The 24,950-nt window shown below is 39.6% G+C and overlaps 1 protein-coding gene across 1 annotated transcript in view; it reads right to left on the reverse strand.

The window, feature by feature from the left end:
* The window catches only part of LOC143962680 (dynein axonemal heavy chain 3-like), a 2,426,925-nt gene that overhangs the window by 1,093,515 nt on the left and 1,308,460 nt on the right, over positions 1 to 24,950 (reverse strand). The window contains exon 42 of the mRNA XM_077472045.1: positions 8,453 to 8,691. Within this exon, the coding sequence (XP_077328171.1) occupies positions 8,453 to 8,691 (239 nt within the window). The remainder of the gene's footprint in view (positions 1 to 8,452; positions 8,692 to 24,950) is intronic.

Here is a 24,950-nt window from a genome sequence, read left to right on the forward strand (position 1 = left end):
TTAAAGAAGCTAGTTTTTAAAGAGGGAATCAGTCAAGAACCAATAAATTCAAAGTTATTAAGTTCTAACGTGCCTACACAGCATGTATAAGAAAAAGCAAAATCTAAAAATGAATGCAAATGTATGTTAACTCAGGAAACCAAGGCAGAGGATAGAAACTAAAGCCACATGCATACATCAAAATCCAACAGGTTCAGCAGGAACCAAACAAATTTTGATCCATGTGTAGCCCTCTCTGTCTGTTTAATAGACTATTCTAATGCAATTGTTCCTGGAGAGAATTTTCGAAAAACTATCATATTATTCTGGAGGATAATCCTGAGCATATTATAAAGTGCATTAATTTAGGGGTCACTGGCTTGTTGGTGAATGAGCAGTCTATATGTGGTGGTGGTCTGTGTTTCACTATCTGAAGATTCATATTAAAGGAAGATCTTGGAATGTATTTACATGGTGCTGGAGACTCGTTTACAGTGTGAAGACTTTTTTTGGCACATTTATACTTTCACGGAGACTTTGTATTTGCTTGCGTTAAACACCATTCTTTTGGGTTGTTAAATAATGATTGGAGGTGTCACTCATGTCTTTAAATGGGCTGCTTCACTTTTTTTATTTTTTTCATTCATCCACTTTGTTTTTGATTATATAAGGGAAGGGGCCTTTGTTATTTGTACACAGTATTTGTGCAAATCCTCTTTCCTCTTTTCCTTTTGATTTATTTACAGATTGAGATTAGGCCTGATCTTCCTGATGCTAATCTTCATCCTCTGCTCAGAGCCTTTGATAAAAGAGTAACACAAGTCCTCCTGCAGGAGGTAACAAGCAGGGGGGAGAAGAAGATGTATACAGACAGTGTGATCGGTGCTGTGGGTGTTCGAAATTACTGGAACTGTTCACCCTGCAGATTTTGCAAGCTGGAGGGGGGAAGAGGAAGGGAAGCTGGATTTTAGTTACTGCAGGGTGGTCATTTCCAGTAATTCCCTGCATCCACTGCACTGTTCACACTCTCTTTATACATCCTTTTCCCATGTTGTGTATCCCATGCTGTGTACCCCTTCCCCCACAGTACTGCTTGCTTCACCCCTCCTCACTCTATGCCAGGTAGGCTGTACAGGGCCCTGTGATTTCTTACAGATGCTCTGCCTCTGTTTTTAAACTGTAAAATGCAAGGAACCTTATAGTCCTTTTAAGCTCAGTTAGGCTCTCATGCTGATACTAGTATTTCACCTGAACCATAAATCTTAAACTAACCGCTAGAATTAGCCTTTGTCCTAACACTTAATCTTTAAATTTACCTTTAGCCCTCTTTCATACTGGGCCAATTTGACCTGTGATTTGACATGTCAAATCACATGCCAAATTGTAAGCCTATTGCTGACAACAACACTTTCTAAATTGCCACGATGCTGACTTTGCGGCGCCGCACCAATTTCCAAAAGTAGTTTCTGCACAACTTTTGGAGACTTTGGGGCCAATGTCAATAGACATCTGTGCATGAACCCACACAGATGTCTCTCAAATTGCCTCTGAAGTCAGACTGAAATGTTGGTGTGAAATTGTGCAAGTTCGGCTGAACTCGCATGATTTTAAACTCGCATTCAGTTTGAACCTGGGCTTTAGCTTATTCTTAACCCAACTCTTAAACGTACCCTATATACCAAAAATGTAACTACCACGTTGAACTGTAACTGCAAGTTTAGCCTATCCCAGTTTCAAAAGCTGAGTCCAATCAGTGCTACAATCTCAGTGTTTTTAATTAACCCATCTAAGCTATTTTCAAAACGCATATTACCCATTATACACCAACATGTAATTGACAGCCCAGTAATTTAATGTAAATTTCATTAATGTTTATGTATGATTTTATTGCAATTATAATATAGATACAGGTTGGTAAAATAGTGTGAATATAATGGTTAAATATGTGGTATAAAAGGAAATAATTAAATAAATGCTTGTTTTATGTGTTAGCTCAAACATGATTTCATGAAGAGGATGAACAAAAATATTACTTTTCATTTAAAGCTCAGATAAAATATCACAGTAGCACTGTTTTCCAATGCTATGAAAAAAAAAAATGTAAATGTCTCTTCAGCATGCTGTATTCACAACCTAGAATTTGCAATGCTGAATGATTAGCTATTTTATTCTGCCAGCAAGAGTAATATAGAGTAATCAACTTCAATTATTGAAACAAATATACTGATTTAACCAAGGTGGTATGTGATAATAGGCACATTGTTTTTAGCTCCATGTTCTGTATAATATGTTGTAGTGAACCAGATGACATTTTTTCAGTGATTATGGTAAGATCTTGGTAAGCAGCATTTTAGTAACTAGTCAATTAGAGGAAATAATCCTAGCAATGGTTGGTAACCACGGGTGATAACCTTTGATAAATGCCTCTCAATGTTATTTCATTTATTACTGTCTGCTTTGGTTCTAGGTCTAAAAAGGGAAACCAACCTCCATAAAACAACAACAAAAAAAAAAAAAAAATGCTATAGAAGCCATGTGCGTAAAACCAAAACTATATTCGCTGTATTAGGCAGTAGAAATTGTTTATATAGCTTACAAATGCAACAAATTGCGGCAATTAATTTAGATTTTTTTGCGCATTTGCTCAAAAGATCTATTATCTATCCCTGAATTGAATGTTTCTTGTGCAAAATTATCAAGCAAAACATTTAAAACTAGGTTCACACTGTTGTGCTGCAGTACGATGAGGTACAACAATGCAATGGGGTTGATTTACTAAAGGCAAATCCACTTTGCACTACAAGTGCACTTGGAAGTGTAGTCACTTTAGATCTGAGGGGGAAGATCTGAAATGAGGGGAAGCTCTGCTGATTTTTTCATCCAATCATGTACAAGCAAAAATGCTGTTTTTTGTTTTTTTTCCTTGCATGTCCCCCTTGGATCTGCAGCGATTGTTTTTCCAAGTGGATTTGCCTTTAGTAAATAACCCCCAATGCATCACACCATGCATATGGCAATGCATTGAGATTTCATTCATTTTGAAAGGACCCTGTGCACTGATAAAAAAAAAAAAAAAAAAGCCTTCACACCTTTGTGTTATGTGCACTGCATTGGAAAAAGAGAGAAGGTGTGTTTACTGTGAAAAAAAGGAAGGATAGATATGGCGATGCTCTTACTAAGAGGTAATTTGCAACCTCTAGATACTTTAAGGGTGTGTATACCACGGGTGCATATAATGCAAAAAGTGAAAAAAAATTAAAAAAAAGTGCAGAAAAGAAATGTAAAGGATATCCTACTGTGTAAACTTCCTGATCGCTTATTTATAATATAACTTTCCTTTAGATTTACCAAAACAGTATAATATGAGGTCATATCTAAACACTTTTTAATTTGTATGCAGTCAGGCAGGCCCCTGCACTACATAGTTGAAGGTAAAGCTAAAGGAAATTTAATAAGTAAATTATATGGCTTAGCTTAAGGATAGGCATAATGTTTATTAATGTGCATATTTTATAAGTCCCTGGAGAGCCACCACACAGATGTCTGTCATGTGCTTTATAAACTAAGAGAGAACAATCTCTATTGTAAATAGAAGCGCAAGTTCCATAGTGAACAAGTTAAATTCCTGGGTCATGTAATTTCCACTGCTGGTTTTTCGATGGACCCAAAGAAATTTTCTGCAGTCCTAAAGTGGCTCCGACCCATGGGTTTGCATCCTCTGCAGCGTTTCTTGGGCTATGCCAACTATTATTGGAAGTTTATTTGTAACTTCTCATCTCTGGTCAAACACCTGACTGATATGACTAGAAAGGATGGTAACCCACATAGTTGGTCTCCAGAGTCCATTACGGCCTTTGAGAGTCTCAAGGATGCCTTTGTTTCTGCTTCTGTGTTGGCACATCCTGATCCTATGTTACCTTTTATCCTTGAAGTTGATGCTTCTGAGACTGGAGTTGACGCCCTCCTGTCTCAACGTCCTATCTCAGATCGCTTTGCATCATTATGGCTACTTTTCCAAGAAATTGTCACCTGCAGAGTGCAATTAGGAGATTGGTGACAGAGAGCTGTTGGCAATCATTTTAGCCCTGAAAGAATGGAGACATTTCCTCGAAGGTATCACTGTGCCGGTTCTCATTCTTACTGACCATAAGAATCTCACATTTTTGTCTTAGGCTAAACGCCTCTCTCCCAGAAGGATGTGATGGGCTCTTTTCTTGTCAAGTTTCAATTACATTGTCTCATTCTTACCCAGTACTAAGAATATAAGGGCTGATGCCTTGTCATGACAATTTTCCTCCACTTCCAAGTTGGAGTCTGTTCCAGTTCCTGTGACTCCTCCTGATCACACCAGTCTCACTTCTCCTTTGGGTGACAAAATTCTTGCTGCTCAGGTCCATGCTCCTCTTGAGAAACCTTGTGACCACTGATTTGTCCCATAGAGTCTCCTTACTGCCGTGCTCCAGACTTACCATTCTCCCAAGGCTGCTGGCTACCCTGGGAAGAATCAACTCTTTTGGGCCATTTCTCAACAACTCTGGTGGCCTAGTCTAATTGCTGATGTAACCACCTTTGTAGCTGCCTGTTCTGTGTATGCTCAGAGTAAGACTCCACAACATCTTCCAGTGGGCCTCCAACAACCCATACCCAATGGAGAGAGGCCCTGGACCCACCTGTCTATGGATTTCATTGTGGAGTTACCCAACTCCCAGGGCAACACAGTTATCCTTATGGTGGTTGACTGAAAAATGTCTCATTGTATTTCACCTAAGAAGTTGCCCACTTCTAATGAACTGGCTTCCATTTTTGCTCCGGAGAGCTTTTGCTTACAGGGGCTACCCAAGGTGATTGTCTTGGACAGGGGTAATCAGTTTGTCTCCTGGTTCTGGCGAGCCTTTTGTGCACAGTTGGGAATTCAGCTTGCTTTTTCCTCTGCGTATCACCCGCAGTCTAATGGGGCCACAGAACGAGCCAACCAGTCCTTGGAGCAATCCCTACATTGCTATATTTCTGATCATCATAACAGCTGGTCAGACCTGTTACCGTGGGCGGAGTTTGCTCACAATAGTGCCTTGAATCCTGCTTCCCAATTGTCCCCATTTATGGCGAACTATGATTTCCAACCTTCTATGTTGCCTGACTCATTTGTTCCACAGAGTATTCCTGCTTTAGAGAAGCATCTCTGTGGATTTCGTTCCACTTGGGCTTAAGTGCAGGAGGCTTTGCAACATGCCAATGATAGATACAGACTCCATGCTGACAGCAGATGTATCTATCATTAGCTCCATACCTTCCTACCTACCAGGTTGGGGACAGGGTCTGGCTGTCATCTGGCAACCTCCAAATTTGTGTTCCTTCACTGAAGTTCTCACCTCAGTTTATTGGCCTTTCCATATTCTTTGCAGGATTAACCTAGTGGCTTACACTTTAGACCTTCCTTCTGACATGCGTATTTCGAAAGTATTTCATGTATTCTTATTAAAATCTTTGGTCTGCAACTATTTTACCACCTTGGTGCCACGTCCTCACCCTGTACAGGCTGAGAACCATGAGGAGTATAAAGTACAGTCTGTTGTTTACTCCCATAGGTTCCGTGGGTGCATACAGTACCTGGTGCATTGGAAGGAGTATGGTTTGGAGGAACGCTCTTGAGTCTCATCCTCGGACATACATGCTCCTGTCCTCCTCCGTGATTTCCATAGATGTTTTCCCCTCAAGCCCGGTAGTCCTCTGAGGGGGAGGGGTCATTGAGGAAGGGGTACTGTCAGGGCTGGGCTCAGCCCTTCCTTCTCTGAGCTGGCCGCTCAGCTGTCAGCAAATTACCAGCTCCTATCTCTCCACAGGTAATCAGCTGTCGATGATATCCTGCTTGTCAGTACTCCCCACTTAAGCCATCCAGCCCAGAGGATCTCTGCCTTCACCTTAGTCAACATCACAGAGGTGCTCTCCTGCATTCCTATTAAAAGACTTGCATGGCTGACATCCCTTCTGGCTCCAGATCCTGCTTGCTGTTTTAATATGCTCATCTCCGGCTCCCTGACGTTTGGCTTGTCTAACTATCCGTTCTGGTTCCTGAACTCTGGCTATGTTTTGACTATGTTTGTTCTATTTACTTTTATTATTAAACAAGTGTGATTTAAGTGTACTTCTGTCTCGGTCTAATTTTATGGTTTCTGACACATCTCCTGTGCACAGCCCTCTTCAGAGAACCTCACAAATTTTCAATCAGATTCAGGTCTGGGCTCTGGCTGGGTCATTCCATAATGTTAATTTTCTTCTGGTGAAGCCATTCCTTTGTTGATTTGGATGTATGCTTTGTGTCATTGTCATGCTGAAAGAGGAAGTTCCTCTTCATGTCCGGTTTTTTAGTAGGATTTGTGCCAATATTTGGAAGTGTCCATAATTCCCTCTAGCTTAAGAAAAACAGCCTCAAAGCATGATGCTGCCACCACCATGCTTCACTGTGGGTATGGTGTTCTTTTGGTGATGCTTCAAACATATATTTTGGAATTATGGCCAAAAAGTTCAACCTTGGTTTCATCAGACCATTACACATTTTCCTACATGCTTTTGGGAGACTTCAGATGTGTTTTCACAAAATTTATCCAGGCTTGGATGTTTTTCTTTGTAAGATAAGGCTTCCGTCTTGCCACTCTACCCCATAGCCCAGACATATGAAGAATACTGGAGATTGCTGTCAAATGTAGCACACAACCAGTACTTGCCAGATATTGCTGCAGCTCCTTTTATGTTGCTGTAGGCCTCTTGGAAGCCTCCCTGACCAGTTTTCTTCTTGCCTTTTGATCAATTTTGGAGAGATGTCCAGTTCTTGGTAATGTCACTGTTGTGCCATATTTTCTCCTCTTGATGATGCCTGTCTTCGCTGTATTCCATGGTATATCCTATGCCTTGGAAATTATGTTGTACTTGTACTTCTCCTGATTGATACCTTTTAACAATGAGATCCCTCTGATGCTTTGGAAGCTTTCTGTGGACCATGGCTTTTGCTGTACAATGCGACTAATAAAATGTCAGGACAGACCTACTAGAACAGCTGAACTTTATTTGAGGTTAATCAGAAGCACTTTAAATGATGGCAGGTGTGTACTGACACCTATTTAACATGAGTTTGAACGCGATTACTTAATTATGAACACAGCTACATCCCTAGTTATAAGAGGGTGTGCACACTTATGCAACCACATTATTTAATTTTTTTTATTTTTACTTCCTTAAAAGATTGTTTTTAAATTGAGTTGTACAGTTTATAGGTCACATTAAAGGTGAAAAAAGTTCTGAATTTATCTTTGTCTCATTTATTTACACCACAGAAACCTGACATTTTAACAGGGATGTGTAGACTTATTATATCCTCTATATTTTATATATATATATATATATATATATATATATATATATATATACATATACACACATACACACACACACACACACACACACACACACACACACACACACACACACACACACACAGTATCTGAATGCATTAAGGTTCTCTTGTTGCCATCTGAATGACACCTTAATGGATGGAACATCATATGATGCATAGCTATACTGATGCATCGGTTGTTATCTACTCCTGATGTATGGTAATTTTTAATCTTTGTCAATAAAGTGTATATTAGACAACATTTTATTTTATTAGTCAGTTTGGTACCCCTAATGTCCCCCCATTTGAGTAATGACAGAAACTTTGCTTAATCACAAGGATATTAAAAGCAAAGAGAGAGCATAAAGCTAAGGCAATGGATCCAACAGAAATAGTTGTTAAGCATATTACAATGCAGACAGTCCACACACACTATACTGCATTATATATAATATTTATATCATACGATAGCTTGTATCATAATTATATATCAAAGTTATATTACATAGAGAGATGCTTTTATTACAAAGTAACATGGGGTGTTTGTAAGGGAGAAAAATGCTTTTTTCAATCTCAACCTCAAAGACTTGCTTTCATTATACAGTAACATTGCGTGTTTGTAAGGGAAAAAAATGCATTTTACAATCTCATCCTCAAAGGCGTTACCTTAACCCTCCTTTTGTTGGCAAGTATGCACCTGCTGCTTTGATCTTACATTGACAGATGGCCCTTATTTCCTATTAAGTCACAATTTAGTGATTCATTTTAATATACCGTGGACTGCAGAATGCCCAGGACCAGATGTCTATTTATTCTCCCATGGAAGAGTTTTCATAAGAAAAATTTAAAATGACACATGCTCTCTTGCATTGGGCTCTATTTCCTGCTCCGTATAAATCAGAATTTTTGTCAACAACAATTAAAATGTAGTTTGTGTGCCTGTAAACAGTGCAGAGTGAAACAAATCAGATTTCATTTGCACTGTCAGAGGCTGAAGCAGAGCGGTTAATATTATTTTGTGAGGTAATCTCTGTGGAGCAAATTCAGCACTATTACACACTTGATTTTAATTAAAAGTCAGGGTACCTTTCGAGTTTTGTTAGGAAGATGTCCTGGGTCTGATTAGCTGAAGCTTGCACTGAGAAGTTAATTTGACATACAACATATTTTTCTTGGGGTAAGTGTCGCAGGAAGCTGTTTGTAATAGCTGTCTTTCCAGTGCCTGTGGGGCCGACAAAAAGTAATGGCTTGTCTTGAAGCAGCAATGTCTCCAGGAAGTACATCTGCATAGCAGTCCCAGGCGTGTTTACTATAATGTCATTAAGCTGCAAGAAGAAAGGAAAACAGGTCCCAACAATGTAAATAAATGTTTTATTTATCAAATTATTCTCACAACCAAAAACTAAAATAGATAAACAGATAAATATCCTTCCTCATTTAAATTATATTCAATTCCAGTATACTAACGTTCTCCTAAAAATGCAGTAAAGGGTATTGCTCTGCAATTGAATGTCATAAGTGTCATAAAGAGTGCACAACGGAAAAACTAAACTGAGAGGGCCCTAAACATGATTAAATACTGTGAATACCGTGCGCATCTTTTTTAAAGTATATGTCAAGACAAAAAAATAAAAAAAATACATGCAGTACATCTCTGAAAAACATGCCTATTTTCCAGAGTTTTTTTTTTTTTTTGTGGTGTTAATTGCCCATTGTACTTTGCTAAATCTCTCCTTCTATCCACAGCAAAGGGACAAATGTGTAGTCCAAGATAAGAAATACCACATGCAGAAAATACAGGAGAGCTCTTTTTTCATTATTTTTAAACAGGATTTACATAGTGGCAACAATTTGTTCAGTGGTTTACAACATGACGGCAGACAGTACAGGGTAGGAGATAATCTGGTCAATGGGGGTATGGCGTTTCTTAGGATTAGGGAGGCTCAGGAGGAGTCCTGGAGGCAAGCATAAGCAGTGACATGGGAGCTAGAGAACAGGAGAACTGTTTGGTTGGTATTTTAAGACTAGGTTACTGATGTAGCAGGGGCCTGAGTTGTGGATGGTTCTGTAAGGTATTCGTATTTTGAATTTAATTTGTTGGGTGAGCAGAAGCCAATTGAGAGGATTAGCAGATAGGGGTAGCAGACATCGAATGGTTGGTAAAGTTGATGAATCTGGCAGCAACATTCATGATGGATTGCAGGGAGGATAACCTATGTAAAGATAATGAAATGAAGAGGGAATTGCAGTAGTCAAGGCAAGAGATAACCAGTGAGTCAATTAGAAGCTTTTTGGCGTCAATGGTTAGGAAGGGGCATATTTTTCGGATATTGCGTAGGTTGAGGGGCAAGCTATGGACAGTAATTGGATGTGGGGTCAAAGGATAGTTAAGAGCTCAAGATTACACCTAACACCCTGCCATGTGGGAACGAGTTGATAGTTGAGCCACTGATCTTGACAGAGAAGTCAGGGGAAGGGGTATCTGGGGGAAGACATTTTATTAAAAGTGTTGACAAGATCAACAGGTATATTTTGCACCAATAAAACAGATAAACAAAATGCTTTCCATTCATTGATAGGGTTTCCATACAGTAGAAACACAAAAGCTAGCAAACACTTCCAGCTATGAGGTCCTCTGTAGTGGAAAGGAGGAAGGACAATAATTCCGGATACTAGGCGTATGCAGCCCTCCTCAGATGAGGTAATCCAACAGATACAACAAAAAACAAATGGACAAGAAGGCACACCTAATACAAAAATGTATTCAATGTAAAAGCAAATAAAAATGAATACTCACAAAATTGCAACAAGAATAGCCATCAGACCACACAATGCCATGCAGTGTGGACAACAAATGTCATAAACATCAACATCAAAGAGACGTATAGCCTAGCTCTAAAGAAGGGGTTTGTGTGCTCATAATGCATCAGATCTAAACCCTTTTGATAACAATGTCAATGTTTATGACATTTGTTGTCCGCACTGCATGGCATTGTCTGGTCTGATGGCTATAACTGTTGCAATTTTGTGAGTATTCATTTTTAATAATTTTTTTTTTTTGGTAATGCACTAGATGAATATGTCTTCTTGTCCATTTGTTTATTGTAGGGTTTCCATACACTTTTGTGTTTGCTTTCTATCTTATTTACCTGTGTGCATCTCTATGGCGATACTATATTTGTCGTTTTCTTATGTTCCCAGATACAATTAAAACACATAATGTGTACCTGACCACTAGCGATTATACATTTTACTCATCTGTACACCGGTTCCATTCCTGCCTAGACTACATTTTTCTGTTCTGGTTGGAACTAGGCTCTATGCTTTCCTCCACTGAGCCCTGTACGCTATCTGACCATACTCCAATCACACTTATGTTGCAATTTGGAGTCATATCCCCTAATACCTGGCTATGGAAACTCAATGAATCATTGATACAAAATGGCCCTCACCAAACTGGAATAGGTTTTACACTCAAACATATCATACTTGAGAATGAGAGCCCTGGCACTCTGGGAAACCATAAAATGCAACTCCAAACTTTACAAGAAGAGCTTAAAGTGATAGTAAAAGTTTTTTTTTTGTTTTTAAATAACAAACATGTTATACTTACCTGTTCTGTGCAATGGTTTTGCACAGAGCAGCCCCAAGCCTCCTCCATTCAATGTCCCCCGCTACTGCTCCTGGCCCCTCCTCTTCTCTGAGTGCCTGCATAGCAAGCCCTTGCCATGGGGCACCCATGCATACTCACTCCTGAGCCCTGCTCTGTGCATCCATAAAACACATGGAATGAGGCTCAGCCCCACTCCTTCTCCCTCCTCCTGTGAGCGGGAGAAAATGGCACATGTACATTAAGAGTTCACATTTCGGTGATACCAAAAAATTTTAAGGATCCTACCCAATGCTCCTTATTGTGGACCTGACTATACTCCCCAAAATATTGGCTTCTCATCAGAGTTAAAGATAATCTTTCAAACCCCTTCAAACTACAAATCGACGCAAATCAGAGTTGCCCAATGTCACCACTGCTATTTATTCTGACCTTAGAGCCTTTCTTAAGAACATTACAGATCATTGACTGGTGTCACCATTGAGACAGTATGTGTCAGTATGTGACAGTATTGAGAATGTATGCCTTGGCTGAACCCTATGTTTATCAAACATCTCAATACTCATCACGCCATTGGACCCACCTTTCAAGTAGTAGCTACTTCTCATATACTACCTTCCATAAACTACAAAGTCATGGATAGAGAAGGGCCCAAACAGAAGGCCGGACCCCATTGAAGACTATGGAAGCAGAGCAGGAAAAATCAAACGTGCCATTTTGAAGGCTTATATGTGAGTAATTGGTCATAATAGGGTTATGGGGTCCGGGTACTGCCCTAAGGACATGTATCAATGCAAAAATATTTTTTAAAAATGTTAGTTTTTTAAGGAGCAGTGATTTTAATGATGGCAAAAGAGCAACAATAAAAATGAAAAATTCCTTTAAATATAGTGCCTTTATTTATGGTCCACTTAGTCTGCCTGTGAAGTGGTGCATCTGTAGCATACATTTATAATGAAAAAAATGAGTCAAATCACATTTAAATTGACTTGTGGTTGCAATTGCTGGCACCCGACTATTGAAAGAAAAATAAAGAAAAAAATGGCATGGGGCTCCTCCCAGTCCATACCTATGGACTTTAAGGGAAACCCCACACCAAAATTTTAAGGGAACCCCCCCTAAAATCCATACCAGACCCTTATCCAAGCATGCAGCAAACAGGTCAAGAAAGGGGGGATGAGCAAGCGCCCCCCCACTCCTGAACCATACGAGGCCACATGCCCTCAACATGGGGATGGGTGTTTTGGGACAGGGGGGCTCACCCCACATTACAAAGCACCTTGTCCCCACATTACAAAGCACCTTGTTCCCATGTTGGTGGGGACAAAGGTATTTTCGCCCCAATCTTGGTTGGTGGTTGACGGGGTATGCAGGCAGGGGGCTTATCAAAATCTGGAAGCCCCCTTTAACAAGGGGGCCTTAGATCCTGCCCCCTACATGAATGAGTATGGGGTGCATAGTACCCCTACCTATTCACCAAAAAAGTGTCAATAAGTAATAAAAGTAAAAAAAAAGTGAAGAAGGCTGGCCGCCTAATGCAGGCTCTGCAATTGACAGTCCTTATATAGGTAAGGATGGGGTCACCTGGCTACATCACCTGGTGGCGCCGACCCCCCCCCTTTGATGTCATGGAGGGGTGCATGCTGGGCTGGTGAAGTCACAAGGGGGCGGCCTGCATGATTGACAATGGATTTACATCGGGGTACACTGTTTTTTTATTTCTTAATAAAAGAATTGTCAAAAACTGTCTGTTTTTATTACTTTTTGACACTTTTTTGTGAATGGTCAGGGGTACTATGTACCCCATAATGATTCAGACAGAACATACCCCCACAACCAGGGTTGTGGGGATGAGGTCCTTGTCCTCATCCCCCATATTGAGTGCATGCAGGCTGATATGGTTCAGGAGGGGGAGCTCGCTCAGCCTCACCTTTCCTGACCTGCCAGGCTGTATGCTCGGATAAGGGTCTGGTATGGACTGGGGGGGGATCCCACACCATTTATTTTTTTACTTTTTTTACCGGCAGTTTTTTTTTTATTCAGCTGTCAGTGGGGAGGCCCATTGACGGCTGATGACTCATCGGTTTTAAGGATGCCATGGCCGGATTCCCAGGCCTTGCTCCTTAACAACCAGGTTTTACTGCATGCTGATTGGACAAAGCTTTGCCCAATCAGGGCGCAGAATTCACTTGCAGGCGTTCGGCGGGGTGAACATCAGCCAAACACCCTGAAAATTCAGGCATTCCTCAGAGAACAGCCAATGTTCAGCCCGAACTAATGCTCGGGCTGGACTGTTTGCCCAAGTCTAGTCATGGATATGACCCCAGAAATTTGCAATCCCAAATTCAAAACCAGTATGCACAATTTGTCTCACCAATGCAATCCAATCTCATCTGTTTTAACAATTTGAGAACACAGGGCCATCCCAGACCTGTTACAGACTTGAGCTCACTTACCAAACTGCCCCTTCCAAGATGACATTGCAAATACGTTACTTTTTAACTCCCTGGAAAAGAAATGCACTGAGCATAAGGCACTTACTCCTTTTTGAGAAAGTATGCTCACAGAGGGGGGCACTATACCAATGTTAAAATTAAATGGGGTGTAGGTTGCGCTATGGAATCTTAGAATTAAATATGAGTAAAGATGAAAACTGAGTACAAAGTAAAGGTAAGAGCAGCCTCTATTGATTTCCACCCAAATGGGTGGAAAGATGCAAAAACAAAGAGAGGGAATAGATATGGCGCTATACCGGTACGTGAGGACTCTCAGTATGCTGGCAAATAAAATGCGGACATAAATGTGCTATGTTGTGTTAGTGAACATCACCTGAGTGGGGGCACATATAATTTTCAGCGTGCTGGTTGATTTAGCACAGAAACACGTATTGTATATATTTCTCAGCGTGCTGGTTGATAAAACTCTAAATCACAAAATATCACAAAAAAATCACAAAATAATCACAAAATAAAGGTCACGATATCACAAAACCTTGTGACCCTGTTATGAAATGCTTATCTCTATATCATAGCAGTATATGGTTATTAATAAGGTGCAAGTGCAAATAAATTCATATGTGCCTTGAAAAAAGGTAAAGCTGAGAATAGGACTAAATGTGATAACTGCTGCAAAGACCGTGAGTGTTATACTAATATACAAAAATAAGATACAAAATTAAGATGCAAAAGTGAAAATAAAAATAAAATAAAAGGTGAATAATCTAATATTTAGTCCAATGTGATGCTATATAATAGACATAAAAATGCCATAAAAACTAAATGCAATTAATTTTAAACGCAATGAAAAGATGATATAGTATAAAAATAAAATATAAAAAATAAAAATATAAAAATATAAAAATGTGCTAAAAATGTGCAAAAAATGCAGGTGAATTGTGGACAATAAATGTGGTAAAACAAGTCTCTAGTGAGTGACGGAATGTTCCGCAGGTGAAAAAAAGGAGGGGGGTGATGGTTTCCAGCGGTGTTCTTCGCATTCGGTGGCTATTAGTGTGTTATATTATTATGCTCTCACCGGAAAAAGGACCCCATCCGGGGTGGATCAACTTTCACAATATTAGCTATTGTGCCGCTCTCTGGCTTCCTTCAGCTGTAAAAGTTAGGGATCCCTCGTTCCTCCGTGAGTGCGGTGTGCCACGTTTATATAAGGTAGAGAAGAGGCACATCCATAGTGTGATACCGTTTTAAAACTTTGTTTTTATTGCAGCAAAATAGATTAAAACTACTTACAAACAGGTTGATTAAAAGTGCGGTAGTGCGTATAACTTTAAAATTCCCGCTCTGTTATCTCCATCTGAGCTCGAGGTGTACGCTCAGGTGATGTTCACTATACCAATGTGTCTCACAATTACACTTTTCCTTGACTACCACCTTGGATTTAGCTCCTTTAAATTCCTTCAGAAATGGGAAAGGGACCCTATTCACAGTTCACTCTATCATCCCCATCGTGCCTCCATCTCCAAAAAAAAAAGTCAGGCTATAAAGTCCTAACCAATTAAAATAAAGTCCCCACCTAAAAAAACTCCATAAGCATGTATCTGACCTTTGTTGGAAGTTTAAATGACACATTTTTTGGCCCCAACCTGGACCATTAACCAAAAGAAATTCATTATAAGCTGACTGATCTTGAACTTCACCTGAACCATTTATCTAAAAAATACTACAATCACTAATGATCCACTTAGTAAGTGCAGCATGAGTATCTATACCTCTGGTCTGCAGCCAGGAGTCACCCCCTACCATCCAGCTGTGGATTTAAAAAATTTAAGAAATTCATCATATAGAAGATTTAACAACAACGTTGAACTGTAGAGATAAATAGTTCTATAAAATGTGGTATTACTGGATGGAATGTGTATAATCCCACGAATACTGTATATGCAGCTCTTAATGAGTAGTAGACATGTGCACACCAAAATATTTTGTTTCGGAATTTCGTTTTCATCCGAAAAATAAATTTATTTAGTTACTCCCAAAATAAGTTTTTATTTATTTAGTTTCATTAAAAAATGCATTAGAAAATCCGAAAATCCAAAATAATTAAGATTGAATCTGTCATCGAAGGCTTATGGTGTCTGTCCAATGTTCTAAAAGGATTTTACGGAGCATCTAAACTGTACGACGCCGCAATCATACATTTCCGGTCGAATGTTCCTCCTACAAGCTATAGTAGAATTCTAATGTTATATGACACTAGTAATATTTATATTTATTAATTATTACTAGTCAACCAACATTCGAATTCTGCGATAGCCTATGGGCAGAGCATTTGACCATAAATGTCCGCTCGCGGTGACTGCTTTGTCGAATCTTCATGCTGAATCTTTTCTCTCTGTGTTGAATAATCTTGGACTAATAGAGTTAGGTTAGGCACGTTCAACCTTTTTTGCTATTGTCTCTGTAATATCAAATCTTTTCACTCTATGTCGAATCTTTCCTCTCTATGTAGAATAATCATGAACTAATAGAGCTAAGGTTAGGCACATTCGACCACAGGTTTGATGGACACAGATCGCTATTGTCAGCGTCATGTCGAATCTATATCGAACTGTTGTTGCAACGAAAATGAAAATAAAGCATTTGTTTCTGTCTGATTTTTCGGTTTTCAGATTCTGCACATTCATTATCGTTTATTAAAACAATAACAAAAATACCCAAAATTCGGAGGAAAATGCATTTGGACAAAAACAAATGCACATGTCTATATGTCACATAGACTCATGTCTGCGTAGGCACATGGTACATGTCATCGATTCATGTCTGCATAAAGCACGTGGCACATGTTGCATAGACTCATGTCTGTGTAAGGTATATGACACACATTGCATAGACTCGTGTCTGTGTAAGGTATATGACACATGTCATATAGACTTGTGTCTGCATATGACACGTGTCAAATAGACTCATGTTTGCATAAGGAGCATAAACACATGTCTACATGAGACACATTTTGCATATATATATATATATATACACATGGACACATGATGCATAGACACATGATTGCACATAAACGTATGTTTTGCAAAAAAACACATGCTTACTTGCATAAGCACCTTTGCATAAATGTTGAATAAACACATGCTTGCTTACTAGCATAAACACCTTTCCATGAGCACATGTGTGCATAAATGCATATTCTTTAAAAACGCATGTATAAATAAGTGCTTATGCATGAACAGCAAGAATAATTATATACTTGCATGTTTGCATTCATAGGTACCTACATAACGGCATACCCGGGTACCTGCATACTTGCATACCAATGGTGTTATATAGCGGTGGACCAACGTTGTCTAGGCCTACATCCTTGTGGAATTACGTATTCATTTTTATCTAATATAGTTACTTTATTATGTACACGTAAGACTAGCTAAATGACTCCAGAAGGGAGAGGTGGCCAGGGGAGGCAGGTACACCGCCCGTGGTTCCAGTGATCTGGCAGTGTTCACGTCTCCTGTTGGACCAATAGCATCAGGGGTATCTGAGCCACTGTGGCGCCTAATCTCGGATCAAGCCTGGTTAGTACTTGGATGAGAAACTGCCCAGAAATACCAGGGGCTGTAAGTCTTTTTCCCTCCTAAGTGAAAGGCACCTGAGGCTGCAGTGTTTTGAAAGTATCTCAGACCACAGGTTTTTAGGGCAGACTCTGAGGTGGTTTGCTCCTTCTTTAGCCAGCAGAAACCCGATAGGTTATTTGCACCTCTTGGGACTGTCTGGGTCTGCCACAGAGTCATCAGTCTTTTGCCTTTCATTGACTCTTGGAGCAGAAGTTATGGGCTCATTATTGTGAGAAAATTAAATGGTAGCAGTCCCAAAACCAAATAGGGACATGAGGTCTATCTTAAGATCTCAAGCCACTTAGCATCCTTCTGTTTCAGATAGCCTAGATCTGTTCAGTGATGACATCTCTGCAAGAGGTAGATTTTGGGGTCCATAATCATCTGTAAATGCATGTCTTCATGTGGCGGTTTGTTTCCAGGCTCATTAAAGGTTTCTGTAATTGCAGCGGAAAGTCTTTTTTTTTGTGAATCTTACCTTTGGGTTGGCCACAGCTCCAGAGGGTTCCCAAAGCATCTAGCCCCCAGTGTTGGGCTTGCTGAAGACACCTCAATACTCATTCCCTCAATAATCTTTGCTCAGGCAGAAGTCGATTCCAGGGGTTCCTTTGATATATTGCTGCAGGAGGAAACTGTGTTTGGGTTAAAGTGCGTTCCCTACCTACAGTCCTACTCCAGGTCTTGGCAGAGGATTATTCTATCTGTCTGGAACTAGTAGATCGCTGGAGGGCTCTGTTCCCGAGGTGTTGCAGAGCAACAATTGGTGGGCGATATTCTTCCTTTTCAGGAATTTGGAAGATAATAACCACTGATGCCAGACTCTCAAGTTGATTTGAGTGTGGCTACAGTTCAGTGGGCTTGGTCTCCACAGGAAAGAATATTGTCCATCAATATCTTGGAACTTTTGGCCTGTGCCCTTTGCTCTGGATTATGGGACAAACCAATTGCAGGTTCAATTTGGAAATGCCTCTGCAGGCATAAATATCAACCACCAGAGGTCATGCGACTCAGAGAGGTGGACCACATTCTGTCTGGGACACTACAAGTGCTGTCTCTTTTGCCAAAACATATTCCAGGTATAGAGTAGTGGCAGGGGGAACTCTGCAGGCAAATCTACTAGATTGCAAGTTCTTCAACAAGTTGGGACATGTGTGTCCGGGATGAGAGTCCCATTGCCAATAGGGGTAAATGTACTGGTAACATCTTAGGGACTGGTTCTCCCTTATTTGAAGTTTTTCCTCTGTTTTGGCTTCTGCCACATCTTTTGCAAAGAATCTGGGCAGTGGTAGCACTGACATTAGTGTTGGCCGAATTAGCCCAGGAGGGCTTGGTACACTGACATAGCGAGTCTTGCAAGGGTTGCTCCTTGGACACTTCCAGTCCAGCGGGACCTAATGGTCTTGAGTCCTGTATTTCAGCACTGTTGAGCCCCTGGAAGCCAGCTCCGGGGAACTTCAATTACAGGACTTGAAAATATTTTTTTACATTGGGTGAAGCCAGGAAGTGGCACCCGCAGACATATGTGCGGGGAAGATTTTATTTTTTCTTTCTCAAATCGATAGAGGAAAGATTGTCCTTAAGTACCAAGGTTTTTTTTTGCAGAGGCAGTTGTTTCTCCCTCCTTGATTCATACAGAGTGTATCTTGGACAGTACCACCTGTTGGGCCATTCTTGTGTCCTTGGAACTTGAATTTGATCTGTACTATCCTTGCAGAGACCACTTTTTTTAACCAGTTGTGAGATTCTGTTAGTCCTTTATCTCAGAACGTGGCTTCTTTGGTTGCTATCACTTCACCAAGTGGAGTATCAGAGTTGGCGGCTCTTTTCATTCAAGGAGCCGTTCTTGGTCTCGCATCATAAAGTGTTGTTGTGGCCTCATCCATTTTTATTGCCTAAAGTGGTTTCTAGTTTTCCCTTGAATCAGGAAAGTGTTTTGCCTTTTATTTTTCTCCTAATCCGCAGTTGGCAAGAGAGAGCGCTACATACTCTAGAGGTAGTTCAGGCACTCAGGATCTACTTGAGTTTTCGGCACAGGTCAGGAATGCCAGTGTATGCTGCCAGAAAAGCCCAGGAAGGGCAGGTGGCATACAGGTTGAATATTTAGCAGTGGTATTGTACTTTATCATTGATGCCTATGGTTTAAAGGGCAAAATATATTTTTTTTTCTGAGGAGAGATTCTCTTCCAGGTGTGTGGGAGTATCTTGGGCCACATTGTCATCAGGTGTCAATGGCCCAGGTCTGCAAGACCACTATTTGGTCTATGGTTCGTACATCTACAGGATTTTAACCGGGTTGATATCAATAACGCGGAGGATACTGCCTTTGGCCTCAGTGTATTACAAATAGCAGAGTAGGTCCTTCTCTGGTGGCAGTTTCTGTGATGGTGTCTCCCTCCCCTCAAGGATATTGCCTTGGAACGTCCCAAGTAGTTATTATTATAATATCCGACTCTGTGTCCTGTGATGTACGATAAACAAAAATAGGATTTTTTTGTCATACTTAGCTGTAAAATCCTTTTCTTGAGTACATCACAGGACACAGTGGTCCCTCTCCTCTTTTGGGAATTTATTTCTTGCTACAAAGCTTAATGTGCTTCCTGTGTAGGAGGGGTTATACAGGGGAGAACTTCCTGCTTGATTGTTCTGATTGATCTATCAGTGTGCATTTACCCTATAGGTGGTGTATAACCTAAGTAGTTATTATATTAACCGGCTGTGTCCTGTGATGTACTCAAAGAACAAGATTTTACAGGTAAGTATGACAAAAAAATCCTATTATCTTGTTCTCTCCTATATATAAACATATAAAAGTATATACATACCTACTTATGTCAGGCTGGTTCTTTGTTCATTGTACTATAGAGTATGACTATTTAGAAATAATGTTTACTTTAATGTTAATGTTTCGGGCCTTCAAAGTATCAACAGTGACAGAAGAGTATGGGTTATATTGTACATTGTATGTGGGATGTGTTATGTGTTATGTTGTAGATTGATGCCAGATTGGGGGGTTGCTTTATATAAAGATTCTAGAGGGAGTCTTTATCTAAATAATTCATTTTGAGAATAGGTAAAATCAATGCAAGTTTTTTGCCAGCTATGCTCCATTGGCAGGATTTCACTTCACCTCCTGCTCTATAGCCACAACAAGAAGTGAGATCAAAACTCTCAAAAGTGAGAGAAAATTACCTCTGAGACAATTATCTTAGCAACAAGTGTTCTGATTGGAATGTTTTTACATATATTCTGGTACTGGTGACAATCCGAAGCTTTGGATATTCCCGTCACTTCCTTTCAAAATGATAAAGGTCAACAGGATAAACAGAGGGTGCATTTTTCTAATGGGGCCACAGACTGCAATGAGAACCTGACTGGTGTTGCCTACTCTATCCAAACCTATAAAAATGCTTTTTAGGTTTATATATACTTTTAGGATTTGTCCTCATGCTTAATTTTAAAGCAGAAAAATTAATAATTTCCTTTACAGGAAGCAAAATGTGAACATTAAAACCTCAGCCTCCTAGATAAGAGCTCAAACTTGCTTCCTGGTTCTCATACAGCCATACATACATGCAGATAGAAAATTCTCCTATTTCAGTGGCACCACACCAATTCTGAAGATGAGTAAAGGCTAGGAAGCCTACCCACTCTTACCCTAGAAAGACACCAGAGCCCCAGAAAAGCTCAGCTCTTCCTAAGCCTTAGTCTTCCACTTGAGTCTACCTTGAAAAACACCATCAACTGGTACTAATGTAGAATATATACTTTTCCAGGCTAATCCCTTGTCACTTGGAGCAATTTGTCACAAGGCTTAGGCCCAATTAGTAACGTTGCAGAAAGAAAACACAAAACATTGCCATCCTCTGGCTAAATTACTGAGAAAATGCTGGATAATTATTAGTAATTAAAGAGGAATAACTTTTCAATGAAGTCACTTAGATCACTGAAGTTTTATCGTAACATCTTTTTAAAGGAAATAATTATCATCTCTGTGTGAAATCATCATTGCACACAGTGTGAAATATGATAACTAAATAAAAAAGAAGGTATACTTAGTTGCTTTTATAAGTATTTGCAATACTAATTAGTGGCACTGTTGTGCCTTGTGCTCTGAGCTATTTTTCTTATACGATATTCTGATGAAAGTTAGATCCAAAAATACATTACACCTTCTTTTTTTTAAGTTTATGTGCACCCTGTTTTTTTTTCTAGAAAGGAAACTGCAAAAATAATTGATTTACAATGAGAAAATGAGGAGATTAAAAATACACAAATATATACAAATAGTACACAGAAATAATATGTGAGCATTACTGTGGGACACCTAGGGATTTTGTAAGCATGCTGTGATTGGCCAAAACATGCAGGTCAGGTGTATGCTTTGGCCAATCATCATACAGCAATGCACTGTGGTCTTGCGGTGCATAATTTGCTACGAACGCCCCATAAAATTTGCTGTTCGGCGAATGGGTGAACGACTGATGTTTGAATCGAACTTACATTCAACTCGAATTTGAAGCTCATCCATACTCAGCATTGCCTAGTACCAGCTTCTTGACAGTAGCAATGGTGGACTGTGCCTGCTAAGTGTGTGTTAGGATATAAGAGTAGGTTCACACTTTTGCAGGTGCTGGAATGTGTGTAAATCGCATGTGTTCCTACAGGCACTTGCAGGCAAAGCGGGTCTTAAGTCATTGGAAAACACAGCACATTTTTGGGTGCATAAAATCGCATGGTGCCAGAGTACCATGCAGTTCCATGCAGGCGGTTTTAATAAAAAGGTCAGGGACCTTTTCCCTGCAGGAAGGCAAGTACAGCAGCCCATTCAAATCAATAGGTTTCTGTCTCCATGCAAAAGTGTGCCAAACCACCCCGCACAGATGTGTACCTAGACTTAAAAGGTATATCTAGTGAAAAAGACACTCAGAGACACTCTATAATAAAAATATTCTGGCTACATTACCACTGTGACACATCTTTTTGTCTATTTAGATACACTTCATCCGCATCCACCCCTGATGAGCGAGCAATGATCTCGCGAAACGCGCGTCGGGTTTTCTGATGCGTGCCTTGGTATATACTGCATTGTATAATATTTGTATCAACTTGATTTATTCTTTTTACTATGTGCAAATCCATTGGCTGAGCTAGTATGCTATATTATCCATGTATGTACAATTATTTTAATAAACATTTATACTACTATTACTCGTGTTACTCAGTGGCTAACCGTGACCACCTCATTTAAAGTCCCAGGGTGACTCTCCCTTTTTTTGCATATGTATACAGGGATGGAGGTGTATCACTGGTGACTGCAGACCTTTCATTTTGTTTCTATAATAAAAATAAAGTACAATTACTTATGTTTCCTCTGGGGAACACTTTTTTCACAAGAAGACTGTCTCTAAAAGTAAAGGTGGCTGGCTAGAGTGTTCCCCAGACCTGTTCCACAAGCAAATGGCATGAAGAACTTTTCGACACCAAAGTGGATGGCTGTAGGTGTAGTTAGGTAGGTAAAGTTCATCTTTAAGGAAAAATAAATAAATGCCCATTTTTTCCCTTAAGTTAGAAAGTTGAAGGAAGTGTGAATGGACTAGGAGTGTACTGATCAGTTCATTGTAGTCCATTGAAAACTACACATCTGTATATCATGGTGGCAGATGAGACTGGTAGTTTATTCATTCACAGATTGCTATGAATGAATGACATGGCTGTCACAGGGAGGGGGAAATCAGGGGGTGACAGGGTTTGCTGGAACATGTTACATATTACACCCTAAATATGGGTGTAACATGTTCTAAAAGGTGAACTTATTCTTTAAGGTTAGAAACCAACAACATGGGACTTTCAAGGTTAACCAAGTCCAACAATTAAACTGACAGGTTTACTTTAAAAAAGTTATTAAAGTAAATGAGGTCTACAGCTCCACACATATTTTACTACAATAAACTATGATGTGAAATATGTGCTTTTCTGAGTTTATAATAGAGTGCTGGAAATGTTTTTGATTCATCACTTTTATACTGTATATGGGGCCTTACTACTGTTATAGCAGTCAAAATACAGTCTTTATTCCTATAAAGAATACCAACACAATTCACTGTACTGGAACATATATGAATTGACGTGTTTCTAAAGGGAAGACTTGTTTTATCTTGGTGCATTCCGCGCATTAAGGTAAAAAATGTCTCAGTAGTCCTATTTTATCCAGTGATGTTTCCATCTGCAGAGGTGCTGGTCTGTGTTCCTCTCCTCATATGACACAAAGGTAGCAGCAGGAGACATTGGCATCTGCTTCTGTCAATCTGTCAGAGCTGGGCTCAACCCTTCCTTCTCTGAGCTGGCCACTCAGCTGTCGGCTAATTGTCAACTCCTAGCTCTCCACAGTTACCCATTTGATGACATCCTGCTTGTCAGCCCTGCCTACTTAGTCCAGCCCAGAGGATCTCTGTCTTTGCCTTAGTCAACATTACAGAGACACTTTAACAGGAATCCAAAGATTCTTATTAAAAGACTTGCTTGGCTGACATCCCTTCTGGCTCCAGATCCTGCTTGCTGTTTTACTAGGCTCATCTCCGGCTCATTGACGTTTGGCTTGTCTGACTATCGGTTCCAGCTCATGAAATCTGGCTATGTTTTGACTGTGTTTGTTCTATTTACTTTTGTTAATAAACAAGTGTAATTTAACTGTACTTCTGTCTCGGTTTGATTTCCTGGTTTCTGACACAATCAAATCCTGTAAGGAAGGAAAAAAATTACTTTATTTTGATTAAATGCATTTGAGTTAATGGAGAATGTGAAATAAAGGTAATTACTGGTAGTTTTCAAGATAGCATTGGGCTTTTAATGGCTCTTGAGGGTTACAAAAGCACATTTTACCTACACTGGACCTGTTCTTGTGCCAAACATGACTCCTTATTAGCCTCATTTTTTCACATAAAAAAAACAATACTGTAGAACATTAAAAAAAAATTTAAACTATACAAATAATGATAAATCACATGCATGCATCACAAATTCACAGGTGGTTAATCATTCCCTATAATGTAAAAAAAAAAAACACTAGAATGATTCACCTGCAGTGAATATTAGGCACATTTCACATCAGCACCAAAAACCACATTCCCCCCACATAAAGTAGCTCAAGAAGTTAAAATGTTTTTGTTTCACCAATATTTTGCCTAAGGCAAAATCTGTTTCACAAAGCTTACTTTGCATTGGGTTAATTTCTGCTTATTTCCTGTCCTTGTGACACATTAGTAAGTAAGAACATCTAAACAAATGGCAACAAAACATTGGATGCGTTCTAACCCTTCGTCGCTTTACTATTACTAATAGTGCTTCGTTGCTGTCTGTTTCTACATTATAGAGATTTCCCCCACTTCCTACAGGATGTGAAGAGATATTTTTCAATGTAAGGACAAAGACAAATATAAAACTTACCAGTTTCTAATATTTCTTCATTTTATTCAAAGCCCAAAAAAAAAACTTCTTTAAGTCTAAACATGCAACAGACTAAAGCAGTATTAAGATATGCTGGCAGTGCTCCATTTTTACCATGAGATGGGAATTTGGTCTTAGACAATTCTCAAATGGTTTTAAGGGGCAAGACTTATTTATGCTGCCTTAATACTGCTATAGGCACTATGACATACTGCAGTAATGCAGAATCACTATACCTATGCTTCTTTAGTGTTTTCCTTGATACTCATATTTACAATGGTCATTCAAGGTGCAGGCTTCCACAATACCATTTTAGATGTATCAAAATAAAAGGCATTCAAAGTTTTTTTTTATGGTAGGTTTTCTTCAGCAAGCAGTCAAAGCCTGAGTGGAAAAGCCTGTCTCCTATGGCTGGAATGAGTCAGATCTCTTGACAATCAAGTCAGTTCTAT

This window comes from Lithobates pipiens, unplaced genomic scaffold (genome assembly GCF_037356315.1).
Source record: "Lithobates pipiens isolate NorthernLeopardFrog02 unplaced genomic scaffold, aLitPip1_a1.2 Scaffold_8, whole genome shotgun sequence".
In the NCBI taxonomy this organism is placed as follows: Eukaryota; Metazoa; Chordata; class Amphibia; order Anura; family Ranidae; genus Lithobates; species Lithobates pipiens.